General features: G+C 47.3%; 1 protein-coding gene across 4 annotated transcripts in view; it reads right to left on the bottom strand.

The window, feature by feature from the left end:
• The window catches only part of Ldlrad3 (low density lipoprotein receptor class A domain containing 3), a 244,878-nt gene that overhangs the window by 97,780 nt on the left and 121,292 nt on the right, over window positions 1–25,806 (bottom strand). For all 4 annotated transcript variants that reach the window (NM_001401870.1, XM_087653594.1, XM_087653593.1 and 1 more), the window contains 1 exon segment: window positions 22,085–22,219. In NM_001401870.1, coding sequence (NP_001388799.1) covers window positions 22,085–22,219 — 135 coding nt within the window.

A 25,806-nucleotide genomic window follows, 5' to 3' on the forward strand; every position in this document is an offset into this window, starting at 1 on the left:
CAACAGTCAGTCCAGTGGATATTCCTCTGGCTGGCCCCATAGCATTCTGTTTGCAGAGGGAAGGTCACAGGGCACATTGCCTCAACACTGGGTCTAACTGTGGAATGGTTACAAGTGTCCTACATCCCCACTGTCTTTCTATGTGAGTCCTTTGTGGACTGTGGTTACACAGAGTTCTTCCTTCTTTCCAGTAGAAATTTAAAAGGAAACGAAAGACACAGAAGTGCGCTAGATTATCTAGAACATGGCGTTATGGAGACTAAAGCCCCAGTGGCAACCAAGTGCCCGTCCCCAGCATCTCAACACTGCACCATGGATGACAGCAAAGCTCAGTCTGGCTAGATAACCCAGGTGTCACACCTCGCTGTCTACACTTGTCACAGCCCACAGCCAGCTTCTCTGGGGACCAACATTCACCTGCTAAGCCCCATGTTCTTGTATTGGGACCTGCTGGAAGCGACTGAGATGGTACTAGCTGACAGGGTCTTTCACATAGCTTTTTGTTTTCAGTGAGAAATCTGCCCACTGTGACTACACTGGGTGGCCCCACGGGGTTACAGGGTGGTTGTGATCTCGGTAGGCTTCGCCTGATTTAGGAACAGGAAGCAGGGTGGCAGGGCCAATGGAGCCCATGAGCAGATCCATGCCTCTCAGGGATGATGAGCCAATCCTCCTGCTTGAGGCCAGCAGAACTGGTGTGTGGGGAGGGCGGGGCAGGAGCAATGTAGAAAGAACGAGAGCTTCCAAAGGAACCTGTGAGGCTCTACAGAGTAGAGGGTTAGGTCCCATATGCCCCTGCAAGTGAGACTGAGGAGAGGCACTGTGTGTAACCACAGGACACACTAGCTGGGTTCCACAACACTCTAAAGTGACCTGCTTTGTCCCTGGTTGGACATAACATAAGCTATGGCTTTTCTGTTTCAAAAGAGAAGTGGCTTTCTGTCAAAGACTGGCTAGGGACTACTGGAGAACACAAAACAGGATCATGAAGCCACTCCAGGAGCCACAAAATCTATGAGGCTTGGGATTGCTTTGCCCAGTAGGAAAACACTACTCTACCCACAACATACCTCTCTAAGCCCACAGAGGGGACAGAAAGAGTGGCTTCCCACCCCTGCTTACTTCAGTGCCAACAAGAGGGAAGAACCCCAGGCTTACTATGTCACCAGAAGGAGAAGCTTCACACTCAGCAGAGACCTCAGTGCACAGCTTACACACTCCCCAGCGGCCAGTTGCAGACTCTGTTTCCCCTTTTATAGAAGTTGATTTGTCTGCCTCTTCCATAGTCGGTGACTACCCAATCTGGGTAACAATAATAATCTTATTAACGATGACAGTAATAGCAATTACCATCTGCTCAGGGCACGCCGTGTGTCACACTGTGCAGAGAGTACTTTCATGTATTAGTTAATTCACTGCTTAGCAACCCTGTGCTTATCTCTATTTTACAGATGGGAAACGGAGGACAGAAAGAGGAAGTCTCCTGCCTATGGACTCACAGTCAACATAAGCGGCAGAGCTTCAGCAGCGCTCTCTCTCTCTCTCTCTCTCTCTCTCTCTCTCTCTCTCTCTCTCTCTCTCTCTCTCTGCTGCCTTTGTCTAAGACACACAAGGAGGTACACAGGTTCAACTGCAAAAGGTTCAGGGTGAAGGAGGACAGCCTGTGTGGCCCAGATAAGCAGGGCAGAGGTAAGAGTACCTGGAGAGGCCCTGAGGCAGTAGTATGGCATGTCTGAGAAACAGAAAGGAAACTGTCATTGTGGGGGAGGTGGAGGTCACATGTGCCTGAAAGACTGAAAGGGCACTGTATAAAGAGTATGGACATGGGGCGGGGAGTGATTTAGACTTGCAAGCATTTGGATCTTTAAAAAGAAAGTGTGATGGTGTGTGTTCATAATCCCAGAAATTGGGAAGTAAAGACAGGAGGATTCCTGGGGTTTGCTGGCCAGCCTACCCTGGGTGAACTAATGGGCCTTAATTCCTCAGGACAAAGGTAGGTGGTATTTCCGAGGAAAGAATTGTTTTAGTCTCCTCTTATCCACACACATACACACTCACATACATGTACATATAAACACAAATGCTACAAAATAATTTTTTAAAAAAAGAGCACAGATTCCATGACGTGAAATGCTCAACACCTTGCAGAGCCTGATAAGTAATAGTTAACTGTTGTCCCAGTCTGAATGGCTTCCACCAAGTACCTAAGTCCCGGGGCCTCATCTGTAAAATAGCAGCACTGATACCCAACTCCCAAGGCTGTCACATTAGAAGATTTACTTATCAACTTAAGGCGTCTTAGGACAGTGCCAGGCTTACAGTAAGGCTTGCTTTTACATCCCCTGGTAGACAAACTGCTCCCCTAAACTCCAGGTTACCCCACATATTCATTTGGTTGTCTATTTGACAGGCTGAGGGGGAAGCGAGGCTGATAAGGGTAGAGCCGAGAACCAGAAGGAACGAGGTAAAATTAATCTGTGATCAATACTGCTTGTGGCCATTATGGTGACAGGCAGCAGATAAACACATAAATAGAACTGAAGACCGACTCACCCTGCCAGCTGTTGCGATCAGACACTTTGCCCAATTATGCAGGCTGTCGCAAAGCCTTCTATCATTAGGCATTCCTGACATTTTATTTGTGGCTGTCTTCCTCCCTCCCTATTGTCTTTAGTCTGCTTTCATCTGTGAAGGTCTAGCTAGCCTCACTTGAGGCTCCGGCTTGTGGTAATTTAGAGTTAAGCATTATTTTACGGTCTGTGTAAATAATGAGTTAGAAGCAGGCTGGATAAACAGCGGTGACGCCTGCTTCAGCCAGAGCTCAGCAGACTGAGGGTGGCTGGGAGGCTGGCACAGACTTTCCCTCAATCAGGTGCTTGAACAGAACTGGGCCTCAACCTGGCTGCTCTCCCAGAAGATAATACAACAGCTGAGCAATGGCCCCCCAACCCCCAATTCTTCTACAATCCTACTCCCAAATCCTCACTCCTAGCCCGTGTCTACAAGCTTGGCCAAGCCACCCTGAAGGTGTTTTCTTTTCTTTTTTAAAAGAATTATTTATTTCTTTTATATATATCAGTACACTATAGCCATCTTCAGACACACCAGAAGAGGGCATCAGATCCTATTGTAAATCGGTGCTGGGACTTGAACTCAAGACCTCTGGAAGAACTATCAGCATCTTATCCACCGAGCCATCTCTCCAGCCCCAGTGTTTCTGACTAGAAATGGAGTTATTTCCTCTATCCACACCCCACTAGGCTAGGGCTTGGCCACAGGACTTTGCTTGGCTAAGGCATCGGTGGAATACGGTAAGAACAGAAACTTAAAACATTCCTGATCCAGAGTGCACACGTGTCACTCCCCAAAGACGGACAGGGATACAGAGGGGAAGCAAGGAGGCGGGACAGAGCTGAGCCTGCCTACAAACTGGGGCTGCTTCTGGTGAAAGGAGCCCTGCTCCAGACTAGGATCAACAGAGCACACACTGGGACTAGGCGTCCGAGGCCCCGAGCTCCATCCCCAGCAACCCCACCCTTACTCAAAAGAGTAAAGAAAACAGGAAAGCAGCACCAAGTTGTGTGTGCTACACATGGCCTGCCCACCCACTTTGCCATGAGGTGCGCTGTAAGGCGAAGCACATAAGCAGCTGGACAGGAACCGTTTTGTTCATCCATCCCTTTCACTGGATTATGGGTGCCTCCGGCTGGGGCTGGGTCAACTGCATCTAAGATACTTCTCACTTAATAGTAATCTCCAGCAATAGCAGCAAGCACACTGTGGTGAACGACTGCTACGGCATGTTACAGAACCTTCCCTATGGCCAGACCGGACTCCTTACCCTCATCTCAACAGTCATAATGAAGAACGGGACAAGTCTAGTTAACATTTTAAAAAGAGAGCCTGAAGCATGGCACTGTTCCTCTATGAGTTACAAACACAGCAGTGTCAGGTCCCCAACCCTGTGTTGAACATCACTGCCTTGACAGCTGCTCCCAGACTCTGGATGGATTTTGCAAAAATGCTCAACCCAACCCTTGCTTTTAACACAGCCCTACCTGTACTTTTCTATGTGCCCTTCCCACCCAAACCAGGCTGCAAGATGCTGGCACGCATGACAGGTACTTAGTACAGCAGTGCTTGGGTGCCTGGCTGAGTCATAGAGTAAGGCTCCATCATCTGTCTAATGCCTTTACACAAGTCCCATCATGTCCCTATGGCTCATTTTTCCTCCTCTATAAATAGAGGGGTCTTAGTGATAAGAATGGCTTCCTTAGAAGCTTACAGTATGTGTATGAAGTGCTAATGGAGGTCTGGCACACGGGGAGGGCTCAGTGGCAGCCAGGAACCTTTGCTCTTTGATGAGCTACAAGTGGCAGAAGGTGAAGAAAGGGGGGAGATGGTGTCATGACTTCTGCTCTTCTGCCCTGCTCAGTCTTGAAAAAGAGACAGCTACCTGTTCTCAACACTGTACACTGTGAGGGAAGCCTAGATGCACAACGCTTGCAGTGTAAATAGAGGCTATCCATTCCGAGGACAAACAGTGTAAACCACCTCTCAGGGCCCACCAAACTCTCTGCTCGCACTGTCTGCTGCTACCCAAGTTCTTTTTTTTTTTTTTGACTTTCAAGTCGCACCACAATTCCCCCCAAGAATAATAATTTACTAAACATGTCAAACCTTATAGCAGAAAGTGACGAGCCAGCGGGGCTGGGGTGCTGCTGCTGCAGCTAGCCCATTTCATGCTGGGGTAGACGCCCTCTGTCCCCCTATACATCTACATGCAGAAGTTCATTTTCCAATTGACAGACCACTGACAGGCAGCAACGCATGCTTATGAGCCCCCATTTATATTCCAGCCTTGGTGCCTCCACCCCGCTCCTGATCTCTGTTCCCATGTTAGGCAATTCCTCTCCCTTGGTGCCCCTGGCTGCCGTCATCATTCTCACTTAGGCAAACTCTATCTATGTATTTCATTCCTCTAATTTTCTCCCATAAATCAATCCTCCCTCCCCTTGGCTGCTGCTGTTCTGTCTGGATTGCTCTTCTAGTCAGTTGTTCATTTCATCCAATTGTGCATTCAATGAAGGGCTATGAAGTGCCAGCTACATGCAGGGTCCTAGGGAGAGAGGAGTGAAGCAGGGAGCTGTGTCCTGGTTGAGACGGTTAGGGAAAAATAGTGTAAACCGTGTGGTTTATAAACAAGGGGATTCATTTTTCACTGTCTGGAGACTGGAAAGTCCAAGAACAAGGCTCTGGTAGAGCCATGGTCTGGTGAAGGCCTCCTGCTTCATCAATGGCACAGCCTTGCCTCAGGCCTCTTTTATAAGGGAACTCATCTTATTCATAAGGACCCACTCTCATGAAACATTCACTTCCCAAGACTTGCTTCCTAACATAGTATTTGGTCCAACTGCTTTGATGAAATACTAACGAAAGCAATTTCAGGAACAAAGGCTCCCAGTTTGAAGATACAATCCATCAAATGGGAAGCCCTCATGGCAGGAACTTGACGCAGCTGGTTAGTCAGCCAACAGTGAGCATGCAGAGCTGGTACTTAGCTCTCTTCCTCCTTTAAGCCGGGCCAAGCCTAGGGAATGGTGCTGCCCTCCTTTTGCATGGGTTGTTTCAACTACCCCAATCAACATACCCTCTCACAGGCGTGCCTAGAGGCTAACCTAATGTAATAATCCCTCATAGGTGTCCCTGGAAGGTTTGTCTCCCAGGTGATTACAGATCCAGTCAATCGATATTAACCATCTCAGGGGTTAAGATATCAACCTGGAGGTGGGGCAGGAACATTTGGACCCCTGCTGGGAGACTCATAATTTTGCAGCATAACTAGCATTCAGAGCTGGACAACTGGGTTCCACTCCATCTACTCTGACTATCAGCTGATAAACTCAAATTACTAATAACTACCATGTCTTGGCTTTATTTCCTTCAGAGGTCAAATGTGGATAACAGTCACTGTCTCATGAGGTGCTGGGAGCTTTCAATGAAGGAAAGCAACCAAAACATGATATCCACAATGGTTTCCTATTATTGTCCCCATGACGACCTACCACTGCCTACTGGGCAGCATATGTGACTGTCCCAGAGAAGGAGATTGTCATTAGCTCTTCACAGGACAATGGTGGGCATCCTGAGGTCACGGGATGAAGAAGGATCTGACCATTGGAAAGAACGCCTTCTCTTCACCACACAGTCTGCATTAGAATTTACTTCCCACTTAACCTAACTGGATACAAATCCCCAGGAGCAAAGGACTGCCACATACAACTTATGTATTTGTCTTCAGACTGGAAATATTGCAGAGGGACTCTGTGCAGTGCATCCTTAAAGACCAAAGTGACAAAGATGCCAGGAGAGCTTGGAGCCTGAGGAGAATGTTACCCACAAGCCTGCAGAAGGATGCTTCTCGCTCCATTCACCGCATACATAAAAAGGAACTCAGGATGGCTCAGATGCCCAAATGTAAAAGCTAAAGCCAAGCTCTTACTTTGTTTTTGGACTATTTTGGGACATGTCTGTCATGGACTCCAATGACACTCCCATCCACATCACTCTCTTTTGTTCCCCCACCCTTCTGCGGGTCCACTGGTCCTCTTCTACCTTTATGTCTTAGACACTTTTCAAAATCTAGAAAACATATGCTATCAGTCTGAGTAAAATGATAAAGCCTTAAAAAATAGAGAGCTATAAACCTTTGGTACCTTGGATTAGGATTAGATCAGACACTAAAAGTACAAGCAACAAAAAAGAATTTATAAGCCAGATTTGTCAAAATTAAACTTTTCTACTGCAAGTGATAACTGTCAAGAAAGTGAAACAACAAACAAGTCTCAGGACAGGGGTCTTAGTTAGGGAGTCATTGCTGCGATGTTGACCAAGGCAACTGTTACAAAGGAAAGCACTTAATTGGGGCTGGCATACATTTTCAGAGGTTTAGTCTATTATTGACATGGCAGTGTGCGGGTGGACATGGTGATGGGAAAGGAGCTCAGAGTTCTATATCTTGATCTGCAGATGACAGAAGGAGACTGCCACACTAGGTTTAACATAAGAGACCTCAAACCCCGCACCCCCAGTGATAAGCTTCCTCCAACAAAGCCACACTTAATAGTGCCACTCCTTACTGACCAAGCATCCAAATACATGAGTCTAAAAGCCCCACAACAGGAGAAAACTTTTTAAGTCATATTATTTGAAAAAAGACTTACTTGGATACCAAAGAGTTCAACTAGAAGAAGATAAATAACTTAATGTAAAAATGGGCAAAGGATTTGAATAGACATTTCCCAAAAGAAACTAGGTGGCATGCACGTGACTGTAAATCCTAGCATTTGAGAACCGGAGGCAAGAAGTTCAGGAGCTCAGAGCAAGCCTGAGCATACAGTTCACGGCCAGAGTGTGCCACATGAGAGTCCATCTCAAATCAAAGGACATAAAGTATATAAATGACCATTAAGCACACGAGAGAATGATCAACTGCTGGATAGCGCCAGCTACCAAGACAATCCAAACCCACAAAGAGATGACATTGTCCACCATAAGGTGACAATGAGCAAGCAAAGAAACAGTCAAAGCCCCCAAACAGGTAATCACGACTGTGGACCAAGACACAGGGAAAAGAGGACCCTCGTGGCACTGCTGCTAGGAAGGGATATAGCCACTTTGGAAAACCGATTAGTAATTCTTCGGAATACACGGTTACTATATGATCCAGCAACTCCACCCCTAGGTTTCTACCTATTTGTCCTGGCTTTAGTTTTATGTCATTTTTGAGAGAAAAAACACCTAGAGTCCCCACATAAAAGCCACATGTCTGTTCACAGCAGCACTGTTACAACAGCTTTAAAAACTAGACCAAGTCAATGCCACTTGAGTGATGGACACTGACAACACTGGGCCAGCCTCACAGTGGAATATTATGCAATGAGAAGAAAGCGAGGCATGACTGGAGCTTAGCTGAAAGTGCCACCATTGCAACAATGTCTCAGTTGGGGTTTCTATTGCTTTGATGACATTCCACTGTTCATCATAAAGGGAATCAGAACAGGATCTCAAACAGGGCAGGAACCTGGAGGCAGGAACTGATACAGAGGCCAGGGATGGGTGACGTTTAGTGGCTTGCACAACCTGCTTTCTTATAGAACCCAGGACTACCGGCCCAGGGATGGCACCACCCACAATGGGCTGGGCTCTCCCCACCAGTTGCTAATTAAGAAAAAGCCTACAGTCAGGTCTTATGGAGGTATTCTTTCAATTGAGGCTCCCTTCTTTCAATGGCTGTAGCTCGTGTCAAGTTGACATAAAACTTCAGCCAGGACCAGCAAGTAGAAAAACCACAAACACCACACAGAGTCATAGTTATTTCCCTGACCACATCCAACAAATGCCAGTCACTCTCCAGCCTTAACCCAGCAGTTTAAAACTTACCAGCAGAACTCCCGTGAGCTCCTTCTACCCATCCTTACCCTAACTTAGTTTTCTCCAGCTAACTTGCCAGGTACCAAACACTCCCGAGAGCTGACCATACTGCCTTTCTGTTTAGCAAATGTCATCTCTAGAAACTCTGAGCACACCAACTTCCACCTTTCAACTCTTTTCCAAAAGTTCACAAACATCTTGTAGAACCATCTGATTTTGGCTGGAAGATCAGGAGCTGAGGGGTTGACAGAAAAGAAACCCCCACTGTCAAGGGCATTTTCACTCATACTGGAAATTGCCCATGGGATGGTTCATCTGCACTGCCAACTTGACTGGATTAACAGTCACCTAGTCCTAGGGAAGAAGGGAAGTGCAGCTCAAGGAGTGTCTCCGAAGGCCGCTCCAGAAACTAATGGGTCATGAGAGCTCTTGACCTAATGAAAGAATTTGTCTGAGAAGGATTCATAATGGATGGAACTATTAGGAAGTGGGCCTTGGTGGAAGAGAAAATAGTCACTGTGACAGTGTCTCCCTTTCCTCTGCTTTCTATCTACTATGTGTTGGCAGCTCTCCTTGGCTCTCACTACCATGGAGACCTACCCATGAGTAAGAGACCATGAACCGCGCTCTCTGAGACAGTAAGCCAAGATAAAGCTTCCCTCCCTTCAGATGCCGGCCACAGTGATAGGAAGTTATCTAACACAGCCAACATGGCAGAACCTGGCCTTAGACCACCATGGCCTCTACCCATCAGGATGGGTGGGAAACAGGTACTCAGACGACTGCTACTTAGGTCTCCAATCTGCTGAAGTGTTGAATGCCTGAATAATTTAAAAAATCTCATAGGATGGTTCCAATTCTGAATACTTTAATGAAATCCAGCAAGGAACATGGTAGAGGCACCCCCCCAAAACAAAACAAAACAAAACAAAACAAAAAACACAAAACAAATAAAACAAGGAAGGAAGGAAGGAAGGAAGGAAGGAAGGAAGGAAGGAAGGAAGGAAGGAAGGGAGGAAGGGAGGAAAGAAGGCAGGCAGGCAGGCCAAAGACAGAACCAAGATTACTTTAGAGTTCAGTAAATTATTCTAATTGGCTTTGTGTTTCAGTTCACATCCCAGTTTAAATATAGTATGTATTTAATATGATGTGAAGTCATATTTTAACACCTTCCAACTACGAGGACTTTGCAATTCTAATAGAAAACACGCCATAAATTAGCTTGAGGTGACGTGTTGCTTGCACGTGTCTCGAAGTGTGATTGTCTGAAATGGTGAGGATTCAGAGAATTTCCTCCCCATTCCTTCCCTTCTAGATTCTGACAGCTTTTACTCTAAAATATTACTGTCAAATCAAAGTGCAAACTCTTCTTCTCCTCAATAAAGAAACTTCCTCTACACTAAGCAAGACTTACAGAAGGCAAGCCAACAGGTAGCCAAGAGAGAGACATGATGGAGGGAGGGGTCTCTCCCGTTCAGGGATGAGCCCCGGAGACGAGCTCTTAGAGGTGACTGAGAGCTGGCTTGAGGTGCATGTGGCATTATGAGGAACACAGGACACATCTGGAGGAATTACCATGGCCAGCCCCACCCCCACCCCACTGCATCGCACCTCTAGCTGCGTCTGGATGCTCACACCCTAGAATGTTCCACTACTGTTCCCATTTTTCTAAGGCCACAAGGCCAGATGCCAGATGGAACCACGCCTGATCCAAGATCCTTTCTGGGAAGCAGAATGGAAGAAGGTTTTGTCATCCACCCAGGGGCAGAGCTCTCTGAAACCTCATCAGCTTGTCTGGAAATTTGGTGTTTCTACAAAGACTTAACCATTTAGGCTGGAGCTCAATGGTACTTGGTTACACAGATGTGGTGGCTCATAGGAAAAACAACCACACTCAGGAGTGCCCGCTACATACCCTGCAGTGTTCTCTCACATCCCATTTGACGCTGAAGTTGAGGTGGGCAATGTGTTGAAGAAGTTCAGAATGGTTGAATATTTTCAACAGAGTGGTCTTCCCTGCCTAGTGCAGGGCTGGCGTAAAGAATAAACCTCATTCAGATTTCAGTCTCATGCCAACAAAGGAGTTAGTCACTATGGCTCAGGTCCTGTCAGAAGCACCGTGGGGAGGACTGGACTTGGAAGAGCTTTGTGAGATGAGACAAAACAGGATCTGATCTGAGGGAGGCTTTCTTGGAGAGAGCCTGGGAATGCAAGGGTTCAAGGAAGCCGTGAGGAGTGAGGGTCTGGGAAGGGCTGTCTGTGGAGCAAGTAAAATGCCGGGGGTGGGTTCTGACCAGCTCCCCTCACCAGCCATACATAGCAGTGGTCTAGGGACATAACTTTCTCTATTTTAATTTATTTAGTTTTCAATGTTTATGTCTGCTTCCATGAAACCCAGAGACATCGGCTCTTCTGAAGCTGTAGTAACAGGCAGTCTAGCTGCCAGTCATAGGTGCTGGGAATCGAACTCAGGCCCTTTGGAAGAGCAGTGCATATTCTTGACTACTGAGCCCTCTCTCCAGCCCAGGACATAACTTTCTGGTGGACTGTGGCTCCAATGACCTACTTCTATACAACAGAGCACCCTTAAATTGAAGGACTTATAACAATGTCATATAAACTCTTCCCTGTGGTTTAGAAATTCTGAATAATAATGTCCATTCTTGTTTGGAGCCTCAAGCTTTGATACAGATACGAAAGGTGTGTCTGACACTTACTGGCAGTAGGCTGAAGTGCCAGTGATCCCCCAAATATTTCTCTCTTCATACAACGCTTGTGGTCTCTGAAGACTGGCTTGGACTTTGTGGTGGTTTGAATAGGCATAGACTCGTGTGTTTGAATGCCGGGCCACAGGGAGGAGTGGCCTTGTTGGAGGAAGTGGGGGTAGGCTTCGGGGACAGGCTTTCAGGCTTCTATGCTCAAGCTCTACCCAGTGTGGAACATGAGGTGATGCCTTTGGATAAAGATGCAGAGCTCTCGGCTCCTTCTCCAGGGCCATGTCTGCCTGCACACTGCCATGTTCTCACCATGATGATGATGGACTAAACCTCTGACACTGTCAGCAAGCCCTAAATTAAATGTTTTCCTTTACGAGAGTTGCTGTGGTCATGGTGTCTCTTCACAGCAATAAAACCCTAGTTATGACAGGCTTCCTTACAGTATGGAACCGTGTCTACCATATATACTCGATAACTGAAGCCTAACGAAAGCATATTCCAGACAAGAAGCCCTGTGGCACTTCATATCCTATGAGTGGGTGTCATGAAGTATCTGTGTGACACAGTTTGCTGAGCAAACAGTCACAAAGGCCGAACCAGTTTCTGGGAGAGCGGACACAGTTCCTACTCCCAAAGAAAGAGGTCCCGAAGGATTTGTGAGCATACTTTAAGGCTGCCAGGCGGAGGCTGGCATAAAGTCAGAAGTAAAGGGACCTCTGATGAGGTGCAGGGCTCGTGGTGGGAAGAGCAATGAACCCCAGTCATTTCCTCCCAAACCACAACATGTTCCTCCAGGGAAGCAGGCAGGCACTGCCACACCGGAGGGATATTGAGGGAAAATCTATAAAAGGTTCTGAGCCGCCTGGGAAGAGCTGCCTGACAGATCAGCTAATGAGGACAAAGTATCTGTCCTTGGAGATTTCCTTCACATGCAAATTGACCTAAATTGGGAGCCAGCTGACCTCTGTGCAAGAGAAAGAAAAAAAAAAAGCACAACCAGAGTCAGGTTTCTGTCATTTGAAGATTAACTAAAACCTTGGTCCCACTCCAAAATCAAGATAAAAGCATGGCTCTCCAAGGGTCACCATGGCTTTAGAACAAATTAGCTTATGAAGGAAAAAACAAATATGAGGAACACCTCCAACTTGACAGTTGCAGCGGCTGAAAGAGGCAGCCATCACAGGGTGTGTCTGAAGTGCTGCCAGGAATGTAACCTGTTGGTATGGCAGCTGCTCCGGGGCTGGCCCAGGTGGCTTGTGGGAGCGTCGCAGGAAAAGCACATTGGTGCGGCTCTCGGCTGTATGACTATGCCAAGCAAGCAGCAAAACACCACTTTCCCCAAGTCTGAGGACACCTCGTTCCCCAGAATAATCTTTGGACTATTGGTTCAAGTTAAAAGGACGTGTAGCAGATTCTGGGGTTAAATAACTTTCAGTGTTTACCCTTTTTCTCTTTCTGACTTTTCCTAGATCCTGAGCTTGAACACTATGAAGAAGGAAAGCACCTAAAGGTGAGTGTTGTGTGCAACCTCTTGGTCATCTCCTTCAAAATAAACTGGCCTACCTGGTTTCCTTGTTCTTCCTTCTGGGCTGAGGTCTGGGAAATAGGATCTGTTGGAGCACCTTAGGGTGCCTGAAGAGGGCAGACTGCCTCACTGGCAGTCATGCCAAGGTTTTATCCAGTTCTGGGATTCAAACTTGAGTCTTCGTGCTTGCAGACCAAGAACTCTTACCCACCGAGCCATCTCCTCAGCCCCACAAGCTGTGTCTTTGAATACGTTCTTTTCTTGGGTCACAACACATGTATTTGTGTCCATTTTTATTTACCACCCTAACTGACTGGGCAAAGATTCCACTTCTCAGAAGCCTTGCCACACCCCGCCAGGAAATCCTGCCATCCTATGCCTGCCCCTGCTTTCCCAGAGGCCAGTTCATTCCACTATTACAACATTTATCACACTTTAGAGTAATTATCAAGAGTGGATTATATTTCTCACTTGTAAAACTGTGAGCAACTTTGATCTGATCTGGCTTTGAACTTCTTCCAGGGCTGGGAGGGTTGGTCAGTCTTGGACAATACAGAGTGCATGTAGGAATGGGTGCTAAGAAGGGTCAACAGAGGGAAGAGTGTTGATGGAGTCAGGAGGTTGAGGCTCACAGTCAGTCTGCAGATGAAGAAATGTCCCTACATCCTCAGTTCAGCTGCCCTGGGCTGTGAGAACCTGCCGAGCACACTCCAAGAAAGGCTGCACAAGTGACTCCACTGCTCTGAAACCTGATCTACCCGCACAATGGAGGCACACTCTGCAAGTGTCTAGGCTAACCTCTCCCATTCCCCAGAGACCAGGAGAGGGAGAGAGGCCAGAGCTTGTACAAGAAAGGCAGGGAGAGACTACAACAGCAGCTCAGCAGATTATCACGGTGGGTAAGAGACCAGGAAGCAATTACTGCCATGAGTGTAGAATCTGTCTGATTTGCTTCTAAATGAGGGCTGTTTCAGAAATCTTCAAACTCCTGCTGCAGTGGTTAAAGGGAAGGACACTTCGGATGCAAACACTCAATTACCAGGAAGAAAAGCCCACGGGTACAGAAAGGAGGCAATCAGCAGCTCTAGCCTCCTGTTCTCCCAATGAAGTCAGCATTTTCTGTCTTTCCCAGTCCAGCTGGGATTTCAAATTCTTAAATTAAAAGCACGAAAGAAAAAAAAGCTTCCTTATTCCTCCTGCTAAATGGACCTCCGGCAGTTTTATTCTAACTAAAGCTAAATGAATTCTTTAAGGGGGATGATCTTTCCTTAGGACCCCTTGAAGGAAGTTCTTGACTTCACAGGATAGCCACAAGTCTTAGGATAAATACTATCCGCCCATCAAATTCCAGCTTGTGTGACACTCTGGTTTATTACTACCAAACCTAGACTTCTCTTCATAGCTCCGTCATCCCTACTTGGAAGAACGAGGCTAACATGAGAACCTCTCCCATCCCAAGCCCTTTACAGAATCTGTGGGAATTATCCTTAGTGGCTTGGTAGCTTGGATCTGTTTGGTGACAGGCAGCAAAGGTCTTCCAAAGAACCATAAGTGCCTTTTGCTCTCAATGCTGCAGGCTGGTGAGAGGCTCGAGGCCACAAAGCAGAGATCAAGCACAACTCACAGAGCCTCCAGTCCTCCCACCCAACTCCACACCCCTGAATGGTATCCCCCCAGTGGCCTGCACAGCCTACTCACCTCTTTGATGCTCTGGTCCAACTTGTCACTATGTCTTAGTGATTATAGCCTAACTTCCTCCATGAAAATACTGGCTCAACTCTTCTCACTGTGCCCCTTCCTGTGACGGTGAATTTGACTGGATAAGGGACAGTGAGCGAGTTCCCACGGCACACATCTGAGCATGTCTGTGACAGCATGCTTAGAGATGATTAGATCACAGGAGCTCTGACCTAACCAGATTGAACAAAGTGTGGGGGTGCAGGCAAAGATAGGGGTGCAGGCGAAGATGAGGGTGCAGTACAGGGTTAACTGGAGAAAGTGTGCCCCAGAAGCACGCCTATGAGCGGTATTCCGTAGCCCTTCCCTTCGGTCATCCTTCTCTTTCCTGAAGTCATGCAGTGAGCAGCCTCTGCCCAGCTTCCACTATTGATATACTCTGCCTGGCCTCAGGCCCGTGTAACTACTTGCTCTGTGTTCTCCTTCTGGGGGTTTTAAGTAGTCTGGACTACATTCAAATGCAAGGAACCCCACCCCTTAGCAAGCACACCAATCACCTTGGGTCTCTTTATGTCACCCAACACTCCACTGGTCAAAATAAGCCTACCCACTGACAGAGGCATTTTCTTTGGCCATTCTGCTAACAGTGAGAAGGGTCTTAAAGAGGAAAGAACTGAGGATGATAACTCATTCTACCACATGGTAGACAGTGGAGGTGACCCATGGGAGAAACACTGAGTTCTAAATTTCAGCATTAATCAAATGGCAGTTCTTTCAATGAACCATAAGGTGAGTAAATGGCACAGAATCCACAGAGTTAGCAGTGGTGGTCAGGTATGGTGACCAGATGCCATCAGGACACTTTCTTCTCGCTTCAACCAGCTAGCCATAAATGAATTCCCTATAAGCACAGGCTCTAATATGCTTCAGGGCAACCACTGGCTAAGACTGACTACCACCATCTCAGTCGAAAGCTTTGTTGAAGAGTCATCTAGATTCTAATGGGCTATGGGCATGTCAGTCGGGACTGACTTAATTATTCATCGATGGGGGAGAGCTCAGCCCACTGTGGGTGGCACTATCCCTAGGCAGGTGGCCCTAGGCTTCATAAGAAACTGAGCTAAGCATGAGCCAGAGAACAAGCCAGTGAGTGAACCAGCAAACAGCATCTTTCCATGGTTTCTACTTCAGGATCCTGCCCTGACTTCCGTAAAGATGAAGCTGGAAATGTGAGATGAAATAAACCCGTTCTTCCTCTAAAACGTGCTTATTACAGTAACTGAAAAGAACTGGAATAGGCCTGGAGGGGCTAAGAAACAAGCCCAAATGTCCCAGTTGTCTGGAAAGTGGGCGGGTGACCTTGTACAGAGGGTCTGCCTTGACCAACTCCAGTTCCAGAGCCACCTGGGACAGAGCTGAGGAACCAGGAGCTAAAGGGAGATGAATATAGGAAACAAGGACCTTGAAATACAGGATGAGAGGCATCCCTCAAGCTCAGCATGGTCCTATAACACACACACAGAGGCAAGACCAGAGGGTTTTCCTCAGCAGCCCCAGGTCCTGCCCTGTCTCCCCTGGGTCATGCCACTTGGCCTGTCCACTCTGATGACTGTCCAGCTCTTCACATTTCTGTCACCATATCTGGTGTCCCACAAAAGGTATGGCTATGCTTTAGTTAGGGGTCACTTTTGGGGGACTGCAGAAGTTGGTTGGGTAGGACTGCTGTAAAGGCATCAGTCGCCAACTTGTGGGGTGGAGTGTTCAACAATAAAAATCTATTGTTATGTGGGAGACCATAAGTCCAACCAAGATTAAGGTGCTGGCAGAGGGGTTTCCTCTGAAGGCTGTGAGGACAGTCGGCTGCACATCCCTCCCTGGCCATCTGTGGTTTCTTGGCCATCTGTGCTGCAAGCATCCTCCTCTTCTGTTTTTATGTCATATAATATTCTCCCTGAGTGTGCATGTCTAAGACCCAAATTCTACTACAATAAAGACACTGATCCTATCAGCGGCCAGTCCTATCCTAATGGGACCTCATCCTACTAATTATATTGTCAAGGACCCTGATCTTAAATATGGACATATTCTGTGGAACTGGAGGGAGGGTCCAGATTGTGATAAATGAATTTTGAGGAGAAAAAAAAAAGCATAACTCAAAAAGAGAGCAAGATCCTACTATGTAATTTCTAAGTTCCAACTCTCTCTCTCCCTTTCTCCCTCCCTTCACACACACACACACACACACACACACACACACACACACACACACACACACACACACCTGCAGAAGAAGCAGCACAAAGCTGTCATTTCTGGCTTCTAGTGAGGTGCCAAACCTCTCACAGCCTTCTATTCTCCTGAAGCCTTATCGCCAGAGCACAGCAAGAAAATAAAGACACTGCCAGGCGCAAAGCCCCTCCAGGAACTCCCTGCTAGGGCGACTCCTTGGCAGAACAAACCTTGAAAACGCTCTAGAGGGCCAGGAGCCTATCAGTGTGGTACTATCCCTTCTGAAGCAGGCATGGAGAGCCAAGAGGAGGAACATGCTCTCCCCTCCGGTTCACACTTCCCCTTCCCTTTTAGCTCTCTGCAGCTGGCTAGACTACTTCCTGGGGTTCTACAGTACCAGATGATGGAGGTGGACAGGGTCAGGGTCAGGGTCAGGAGGAGGAGCACTGTTTCAACTCAAGTTCACACTTTAGCTCCCTACTCACTTGCTACATGCACTTGGCCTAAGTATCCTTTAGTTCTTCATCCAGAAAGTGGGCAAGAGCACAAGATGAAGGTGGGGTTCTTAGAACAGAGCAGGACAATGTGAGTGGGGTGTGGACAAAGGTCCCTGACACCAAGTTTGAATCTCAGCAGGTTCTCTTCCTAAAAAGTCTTTCTGGTCCCTTCCAAAGCCCTGACTGGTCACCATGACCCAGGACTAGAATACAAATCACTAGAGCCCCCTCGAGAAGTCACAACTGAGGCTTCACAGAGGAGGTTCCCTCCAGCCTCACCTGAGGCCGCTGGGGCTCAATTCCTTCCTGGCTTTAGGTCAGAGTCCTCCCTCAGCTCCCTGCCAGAGAAGACTCCCTGCAGCACCACAGTTTAACAACCTGGAAAGTGGCTTTTGTCAGAGAAAGCAAGACAGAGTAAAAGGGAAGAGCTACTCATGACCCAATCCTAGAAATGACACCCAACCATGTTTGCTGAATTTTTTTCTGTTTAAAAGCAGGTGACAATTTGAACATCTGTTCACACAGCATTATTCACAATAGTCAACAGGGGGATGCTGAGTGTGTATGCTGACAGAGAACTCGTGTGGTATATAAGCAATAAAATGGAATATTATTCAGCCTTTAACCGAGAGAAGATTGCCTACATGTTATAAAATAGATGAACTGATGATGACATGCTAGGCAAACTAAGCATCCTCCAATAAAGACAAGTCCCCAAACCAACCAAGGTAGAAAGTGGGAAAGCAGTTACCAAGGTTATAGGGTGGAGAGAGAGAGAACATATTTTCTTTGTTTCTTAAATGCATTCAGAGTTTCAAGATGTAAAAGTTCTAGCAATTGCTCCACACTAGAAAAGATAATTTCTGCCATTGAACTTTAAAAAGTACTTTCAGAAGTTAAGATAGTCAATTTTATGCATTTTTGTAGAGGGGAGGGAGGGAGGGAGGGAGGGAGATGAACTACCCAAACAATCCAGATCACAGACAAAGAGGCAGTACACCCAGGCACAAGTATCAGAAGGCGCCATCACTGGACACCAAAGCCAAATTCAGGCAGCATTTTCAAGGTTACCTGAATGCTGTTCATGCCCATCATCTGCATGGCAGCTGCTGCTACATCTAAGATACACAACATCCTAGTTCCCAAGCATAGGACAGTTACAGTGATGCTGCCCCAAAGATACAGGCGATGCTGTAAATCAGGGAAGCCCTGAAAAAGCTGACCCCACCATGAAGTCTCTGAAGCATCCCATACATACGCTGCAATGCACTCTGATGGTCACCCCTGGCTCCCAGCTCTTCACAGAGATCGACCGTGGGAAGGAGGCTGCTTTCAACCTACTCCGAGTAGGAGAAAAGCATTTTGAACAACTCATATCCTTGCCTTGAAGTCATACTTACTCATTTCTTCTAAATAAACATTGTAAAGTACCTTTGTTTTCCCACATGAACTAACAGCAAAGGGTTTCAGGAAGCCCACGGGGTGAGCTCATGTGCAGAGCCACTGCGCCAAGACCCCGTGTGTTGTAACCAATGCAATCCCATGAGGCATGAGTGTACATTATGTCCAGACAAGCCTCTGAGTTGCTTCAGGAAGACACTGCATGGAGCCCTGGTAGTTCACATTTAGAGCCTACGAAGTGGACTCTTGAGTACTCCACTCTCATTTGAAGCAGGGAGAGACATATAATGCAGAAGGGATGCAGAAACACAGGTTGGCCAAGGGCACTCACTCTTGTGCTTACTTTGAGACACGCTGCCATAGTTGCAATGGCAGAGACTTCCTTACTGAACACTTAATAGTACTTGTTGCTTTATTGAGCGGTGGCCAGTTTCACTCACATACTGAAACAAAGACACGATGTGACAGCACAGAGTACAAGTTAAATATAACAGATTTTTCCTACTTGCTAACACTTATGAAGCCCACTGGGCGTGAGGCAGAGGACCACTAGGTAGGCCCAGGGTTAGAAAGGCAAACAGGACACATCCTCCATTCCCTGGTAGCTAGGAAAGATTCCTGGCATAATGGTCACCATACATGGAGGTGTCACTCAGTCCCTGATGTCATCTGGGTACTGACTTACCAAAGCTCAGAGTATAGGGCAGACAGCTTGGGTTTATCACCAAAACCGTTTCCTTTCTTCTTCATTTCCTTATTTGGGGGGAGAAATGATTGCATCAACATGGCTCAAAGTCTTTAATTTGATACTGAATTATTTCACACATGGCCTGAGGGAGGCAGGGCATCTCAGTTACTTTTCCTCTCTGTGACAAAATGTCCTGACCAAAACTACTTAAGAGGGGAAGGTTTGCTTTGGCTCATGCTCCCAGAGTGACTGGATCCATCAGATGGACTGACAGTCCGAATGGGCCACAACAACAATAGTGTCCAGAGGGCAGATGCAAAGCCACCACCTACTATTTCTAAATCTCTGTATCTGTGGAAGTGGAATATGGGGTCAGGGGAGCAGAATATAAAAGCACTAACTTCAGCCAGTCTACGGAGGGACCAGCCATCCCTCTAATGGACAAATGACAACCTGGTCAGCAGAATGGCATCCCTGGAAACTAAAAAAGGGGCGTGGCGAGCAGGCAAACACACAGTAGAAGGGTAACCCTGACCCAAACAAATCAATGTCCCTCATTTCCAGCAGAGATCTGAGGTCCTTTCATGAAAACTTCAGGCAGCATGAGTGAGACTGAGATATACCAGCACACCAGACACTGTGTATGAAGCAGTCCTCACAGGAAAATCTCCTACACTGTCTTAGTCAGAGTTCCTGTTCCTGCACAAACACCAGGACCAAGGAGCAAGTTGGGGAGGAAAGGGTTGATTCAGCTTACACTTCCACATTGCTGCTCATCACCAAAGGAAGTCGGGACTGGAACTCACACAGGGTAGGAAGCAGGAGCTGATGCAGAGGCCATGGAGAGATGTTACTTACTGGCTTGCTACCCCTGGCTTGGTCAGCTTGCTTTCTTATAGAACCCAAGACTCTAACCCAGGGACAGCACCACCCACAGTTGTGGCCCATTGTTGTGGTCCTCCCACCCTTGATCACTAGTTGAGAAAATGCTGGGTCTCATGGAGGCATTTCCTCAACTGAGGCTCCTTTCTCTGTGATAACTTCAGCTTGTGTCAAGTTGACTCACAGAACCAGTCAGTACATATACAGATAGTCACTCAACTCTGTGTTTGCCATTCCTTGGCATCCCACAGTGGTTTTTCCTCAGCAAATGTTTTCCTTTATAAAAATTTGACTTTGTAAGGGAAAGCCATGCACAGAAGTTTAAATTGTCCTAGCTAAATAACAATATCAAACTCTCTCTAAGGCTAGGGCTAGGTTAAAGCAGTTGCTCTCAGACTTGTGCAGCAGTTGCTCTCAGAACCACCAGCACGGCATTAGAATGCAGGGCTGGACCCAACCACACAAGGTGACTCGGGGTCCAAGCACCTGCATGCCAAGAGTCTCCATATATGGCAGTGGCTGCTGGAGCTGATGAAAGGTTATTCTTATTGTAGCACTGATGAAGAAAACAGACAAGAAGGAAGTTTTCCAAAACAGAACCCTCCAATACAACCACTACTCTCCTCACTCAGCCCTCCCTGCAGATTCTGGCAGAGCCCATTCTGTTACACATTTACCTTTCCTATGGCCCTGGGGCATACAGACATTAGAGGTCATAATTCCCACTTGGTCCACATCCCGCCAGTGATGTGAATATGGTCCATTTGCTCATTCACTCGTGCATGTGTAATGACATAATGAACAGCAACCAAAATACAAGCCAGGACCTTGAAAATACCCTGTGTCTGCCCTCTCAGAACTTCCCTTTACCTACCTCCACCTCAAAACACATTGCAACCCGTTAAGTACGCCTCATGACTGCTTTGTTAATTCTACAAACATGACCCTTCAGTAGAACACTGAAAGACAAATGAACTCTACCGACAGCAATCATATGGGTGAGGTGTAGCCATAACACCATGAAGGGTAAGAAGTGGAGATCATATGCACATACAAATAAAACCAACTGTAACATTAGAAATACGTGTTCTTCTGAATGCCTTAAAATGGACGCACATTCAAACATCTTTTTGACTTCATTGGGATCACTGAAGAAATCCATGTGGGGAGTGGGGGTGTAGTTCAGTTGGCGGAACATTCACTATTCACTCAGCGTGCATCAAGTCCTGGGTTCCATCCCCAGCACTGAGTAAGAGCAGGCATGGTGTAATGCCACAGTGGAGAAGTAGGGCAGAAGTTCATCACTCTCAGGTACACGGGAGAGACGGAGAGAGGGAGGGAAGGAAGGAGGAAGGAAGACATGTGTCCTTCCTCTTCCACCCTGCAGCTGCAGCCTTCAGTTTCCACAAAATAACCCCCAAGTCAAGAGCTTTCATATGCCCAGGCGATTCACACCAGCGGGAACCCAGAAGTAAACCAATTTAAGAGGATCTGGGGGTGTCAGTGCTCCTCACAATCAGTCAGCAATGACAGCCATGGGGAGGCTATCATTTCATGACTACTAAGTTAGAAAAATGAGAAAGAAAAAAGCCAAAGCCAGAGCAGCTGTGACTGTGACTGAGCTGTTAGGGTAGAAGTGACAGGCACAGCAGCGAAACCAAACAAAAAATTTCAGCCAGCTGTGTGGAGAAATGCGGTCACGAGACGCGTGCAGGCTTCTCACTCTGCAGAATTCATCCTAAAGAGGGAATAAGATGGGGGAAGCAACTCACAGGACTCCCAGCAACACAGCAACTTGGAAAACCATAGCAATACAGGCGGCGTAACGCACCGGAGGATGCGTGCAGGAGAACCTTACAGGCATCGTTTAGCATGTGAAGGACACCAAAGTCAAAATGGTAGGCACAGGTTTCACCAAGACTGTGCAACACCCAGGATGAAGACAAGTACACAGTCACTGTTTGGAGGATTTATGTGCTGACCCTGCTGTCGAATGTTTGTTTTGTTTCCCTCGGGGGAGGGGAGCAGCACCTACCTAGAGAACTCTCGCAGCTCTCCTCGTCACTGTTGTCCTGACAGTTGTTCTGCCCGTCGCAGATGAAGCTCTTGTCAATGCACAGGCCATTCCTGCAGTGGTAGCGGGCCGTGGAGCAGAGCAGGGGGTTCGCTGCTGTGGCGAGAGAATAGAGTGGGTCATAAGGGCGCCCAGCATAGACCCTTGAGAACCCAGGAGACTTTTCTAGTGAGAGAAGCAGCAGGGGCAGGCTACAGTGTTAGAGCCATAGCTCTTGCAGTTCAGAGCCTGGCCAGCCCATGACCTGGACACCATACACGTTACCCTCTCTCCTTCTAAACAGGTCTCCAGGGCACTGTGACAGTGTCCCGTGACCACACCAACAAAGCCAGAGGTCAAAGCCTCATTCTAAACAGTCGACCTTGGCAGCCCAGCAGCTTTTGTGAGTCTTGGAGCTCACAGACTTTACTTGTGGAGTCTACAAAGCATGGCTGGTGACAGAAGACAAAGGAGCACACCAGACCCAGAAACAGCACTGAGCTGGAGAACGTCTGCCTCCAAGGCCTAGCCGATGAGACTCACGAGCGATGAGTGATTCTTACAACTTCTCTCTTCTTCTAGTTTTCAAAACTAGAAGTTTTAAACATAGTGAGTGAGTGTGTGTGTGTGTGTGTGTGTGTGTGTGTGTGTGTGTGCATGCATGTATGTGTGGTTGTCTTTACTATGTATGTGCATGTGGGGGTCACTGCATGTGGGTGGAACCCAGAGGTCAACATCAGCTGTCCCGTTCTACCTTATTTTTGAGGCATGGTCTCTCATTGGGACTGAAGCTTATCAAATAGCAAAGTGGGTGAGGCAGCAAGTTCAGGAGCTCTTCCTATCTCAGCCTCACCCCACAGGGTTGACATTACAGATCAGCACCCACCCACTCAAGTAATGGAGGCTAAGGATGTGAACCAGGTCCCCATGCTCGTGTGGAAGGCACTTTCCTAACTGCACAGCCGCCCCAGCCCCTCTGATGTCCTCTCTATAGAGCAGACTCCTCATTCTTCCAGGCCCACTAGAGTTCTGGTGATCTTCATTTCTCCCTTGCCACCAAGCAGGCCCTGAATTATGCAGGGACTCTCTTGAGCAGCACCCTCACGGGGCAACCTTTCATGGCCCTTTGAGGGAACTTAAAGGAAATTGTGGTCCTCGGCTCTGCCCTTGAGGAATGGGGTGGCAACTGCACAGTATGAGGCAGACACAGAACTATGAAGAGCAGAGAGCCGTCTCCCAGGGAAATGGCATTCATTCGGTATAGTTTGTCTTGCTCTCCATCAAATCCTGTTTCCAATCAGTGAAGTGGCCGAGTGGAAATGTCCTCTAGTTGCTGGGTATGGTGGCTCACTCCTCCAATCCTAGGACTCCGGTGGAAGAGGCAGGTGGCTCTCTGAGAGCTCAAGGCAACCAGGTCGATAGTGAGACCTTACCTAAAATCAGTCACCAATCCCAACCCTGAAACTTAGTCACTGTCAATCTTCAGCATGCTGTGTCATCTCTCCAAGCCTTGGCCTCTTTTTCTGGAGCCAGGATCAACTCCATAACCTTATGAGATCCAATGAGAACTGAATGTGGTCAAATGCTCTAAAATTATTAAAAGCGCACACAAGGACAAACGCAGACCATAAAACCAGGTGTGGTGTGCTTCTAGGATAAGCACCAGTGCTGTGCGATAGCAGCAGGCACATCACACCATGTCAATCCTCCTGGTTACAGCATTAACTTCCGTATCAGGTGAGGAGAAAAGGGAAACGTCCATGCTGCGTCTGACATGCTGCGGAGACTGCCTGGATTAAAGGTGTGAGCCACCACACACAGCAGCTCCAGGGGTTTGCATGTAGCCACTTCACTGATTGAAACGGCCCTGTCTTATCCTCACTTCCCTGCAAGGGACGGGGAAATAAGGCAGACTTCCACACAAGTACCGATCTTCTGTGAGGCTGCTCATGTCTGATTCACTAGCTGTGTCATCTCCTAGCTATGCCTGTCCTGGTCCCCCAGAATGTGTGCCCAAGAGACGGAAGGACAGTAGTGATGAAGAAAGGGTCTGTCATGGACCTCCAGTAAGGAACTGTGCCTGCACCTGCATTGCTTATGGCAAGAAGGTACCCAAGTGGACCTCAGGCCTAGTCTAGAGGCTCTGCTCGGTCAAAGCCAAGTCAGACCCAGGTCTCTCCATGGTCCCAGCTCTCAGTATGAGCTGGGAACTGTCTACCCTACTCCTCCCTGAGCTCTATTGGCATACTTGGACATTATAGTTCTGAGGACGTGGTCAGTTTCCAGTTATACAAACCTGAAGATGGTAGATTGTTTTTGTTTTTGTTTTCCCTTTTCATTCAAGGGGGAAAGTTTAATTCAAAAGGTAGAGGAACTAGCAAGATTGGACAAGCTAGAGCTGAGTTTTAATGATAAAGGATCAACAGTCTTCTGGCCTGATAGAGGAAGGGCTCATTTAAATCACCGTGGGCCAGAGAATGGATCAGCTTAATCAAACTGGAACCAAGGACGGGCCGCAGTCAAAACCCAAGTGGGAAATCCAAAACCACAAATCACATTTGATTCTCGTCCAGGGCTACACTTCAAACCCAGCTTCTGCGCAGCAGCATCCAGCACAGGGCCTCTGGCATCCCCGCCCCCTGGTGGGTCTGCGCATCCGGAGCGGCAAGACCAATCAACTCACTGAAGGAGCCTGGAAGGGCAGGATGAAGGGGCCAAGAGGAGGCGGGGCAAGCTCACGTCAGCCTCTGAGTGACACATCAGGCTGTCATCACTTTACCTTTAGACTTCAGACTTTCAAAACTGTCCCAAGGGAAAGTGGTCTGGGTCTTGTGTGTGGCTGTTTACCTGTGTGTGCATGGGCACAGCACAGATTTGTATGTGTCTCTATGTGTGTGCCTGAAAATTAGACACAAGTTGATTTTAATGAAGATAGATAATCAACAGGGCCAGCAGCCAGAATATATAAAGAACTAATTCTGAAACCAAAAAGCAAAAGTCAGTAGAAAAACAAGCAAAGGACACAGAAGTGTTTCCCATTAAGGAGGCCGCTAAATAGTCAGTAAACCTCACCAGCGATGCACGGCGAGGCAGCGGGCTCAAGGTCCTAAAGAACAGGATGGTGATGAAGATGTGGAGGGAGAGGCTTTCTCCTGGATTCTAAAGGGGAAGCAATCAGTAGGCCCATCTTGGAAATTGGTTTATTAATAAGTAATTCCACCTCCTGCTCAAAAGACATATAATCAAACAAAAAAATGTAGGCTGAAGCCACTATGGGGGAAAAGATTTAGAACTAACCCAATGGTCAAATCAGAGAGAGTTATAACAATGTAATACCACACAGCCTGGGTGGATTTTCTTGTAAAGAGCCACTTAGATACAAAAGAGAGGTTTTGCTACCCATTTTGATTTTTAACTGTGTTATAATGACTTGACTTGGCTATTGTACTGATACTTCATAAGCAAAGGGCACAGCTATCTTCTAATAAAACTTTATTTACAAACACAAATAGTGAGCTATAAAATGCCAACATCTGTTGTATAGCACGGAAAATAAATAAACTGTCCACTGGGGTTCTAGGAGCCACAGAAACTCCTAACACTTGAGCCCACCCCATGGAGGACAGAGACACAGAGGAATAGTGAAAAGACCCCAAAGCCAGCAGCAAGCCAGCTACAGCACGTGTGGATTCTGCCTTTGTGCC

Source organism: Rattus norvegicus, chromosome 3 (assembly GCF_021556685.1).
Source record: "Rattus norvegicus strain SHRSP/BbbUtx chromosome 3, alternate assembly SHRSP_T2T, whole genome shotgun sequence".
Lineage (NCBI taxonomy): Eukaryota > Metazoa > Chordata > Mammalia > Rodentia > Muridae > Rattus > Rattus norvegicus.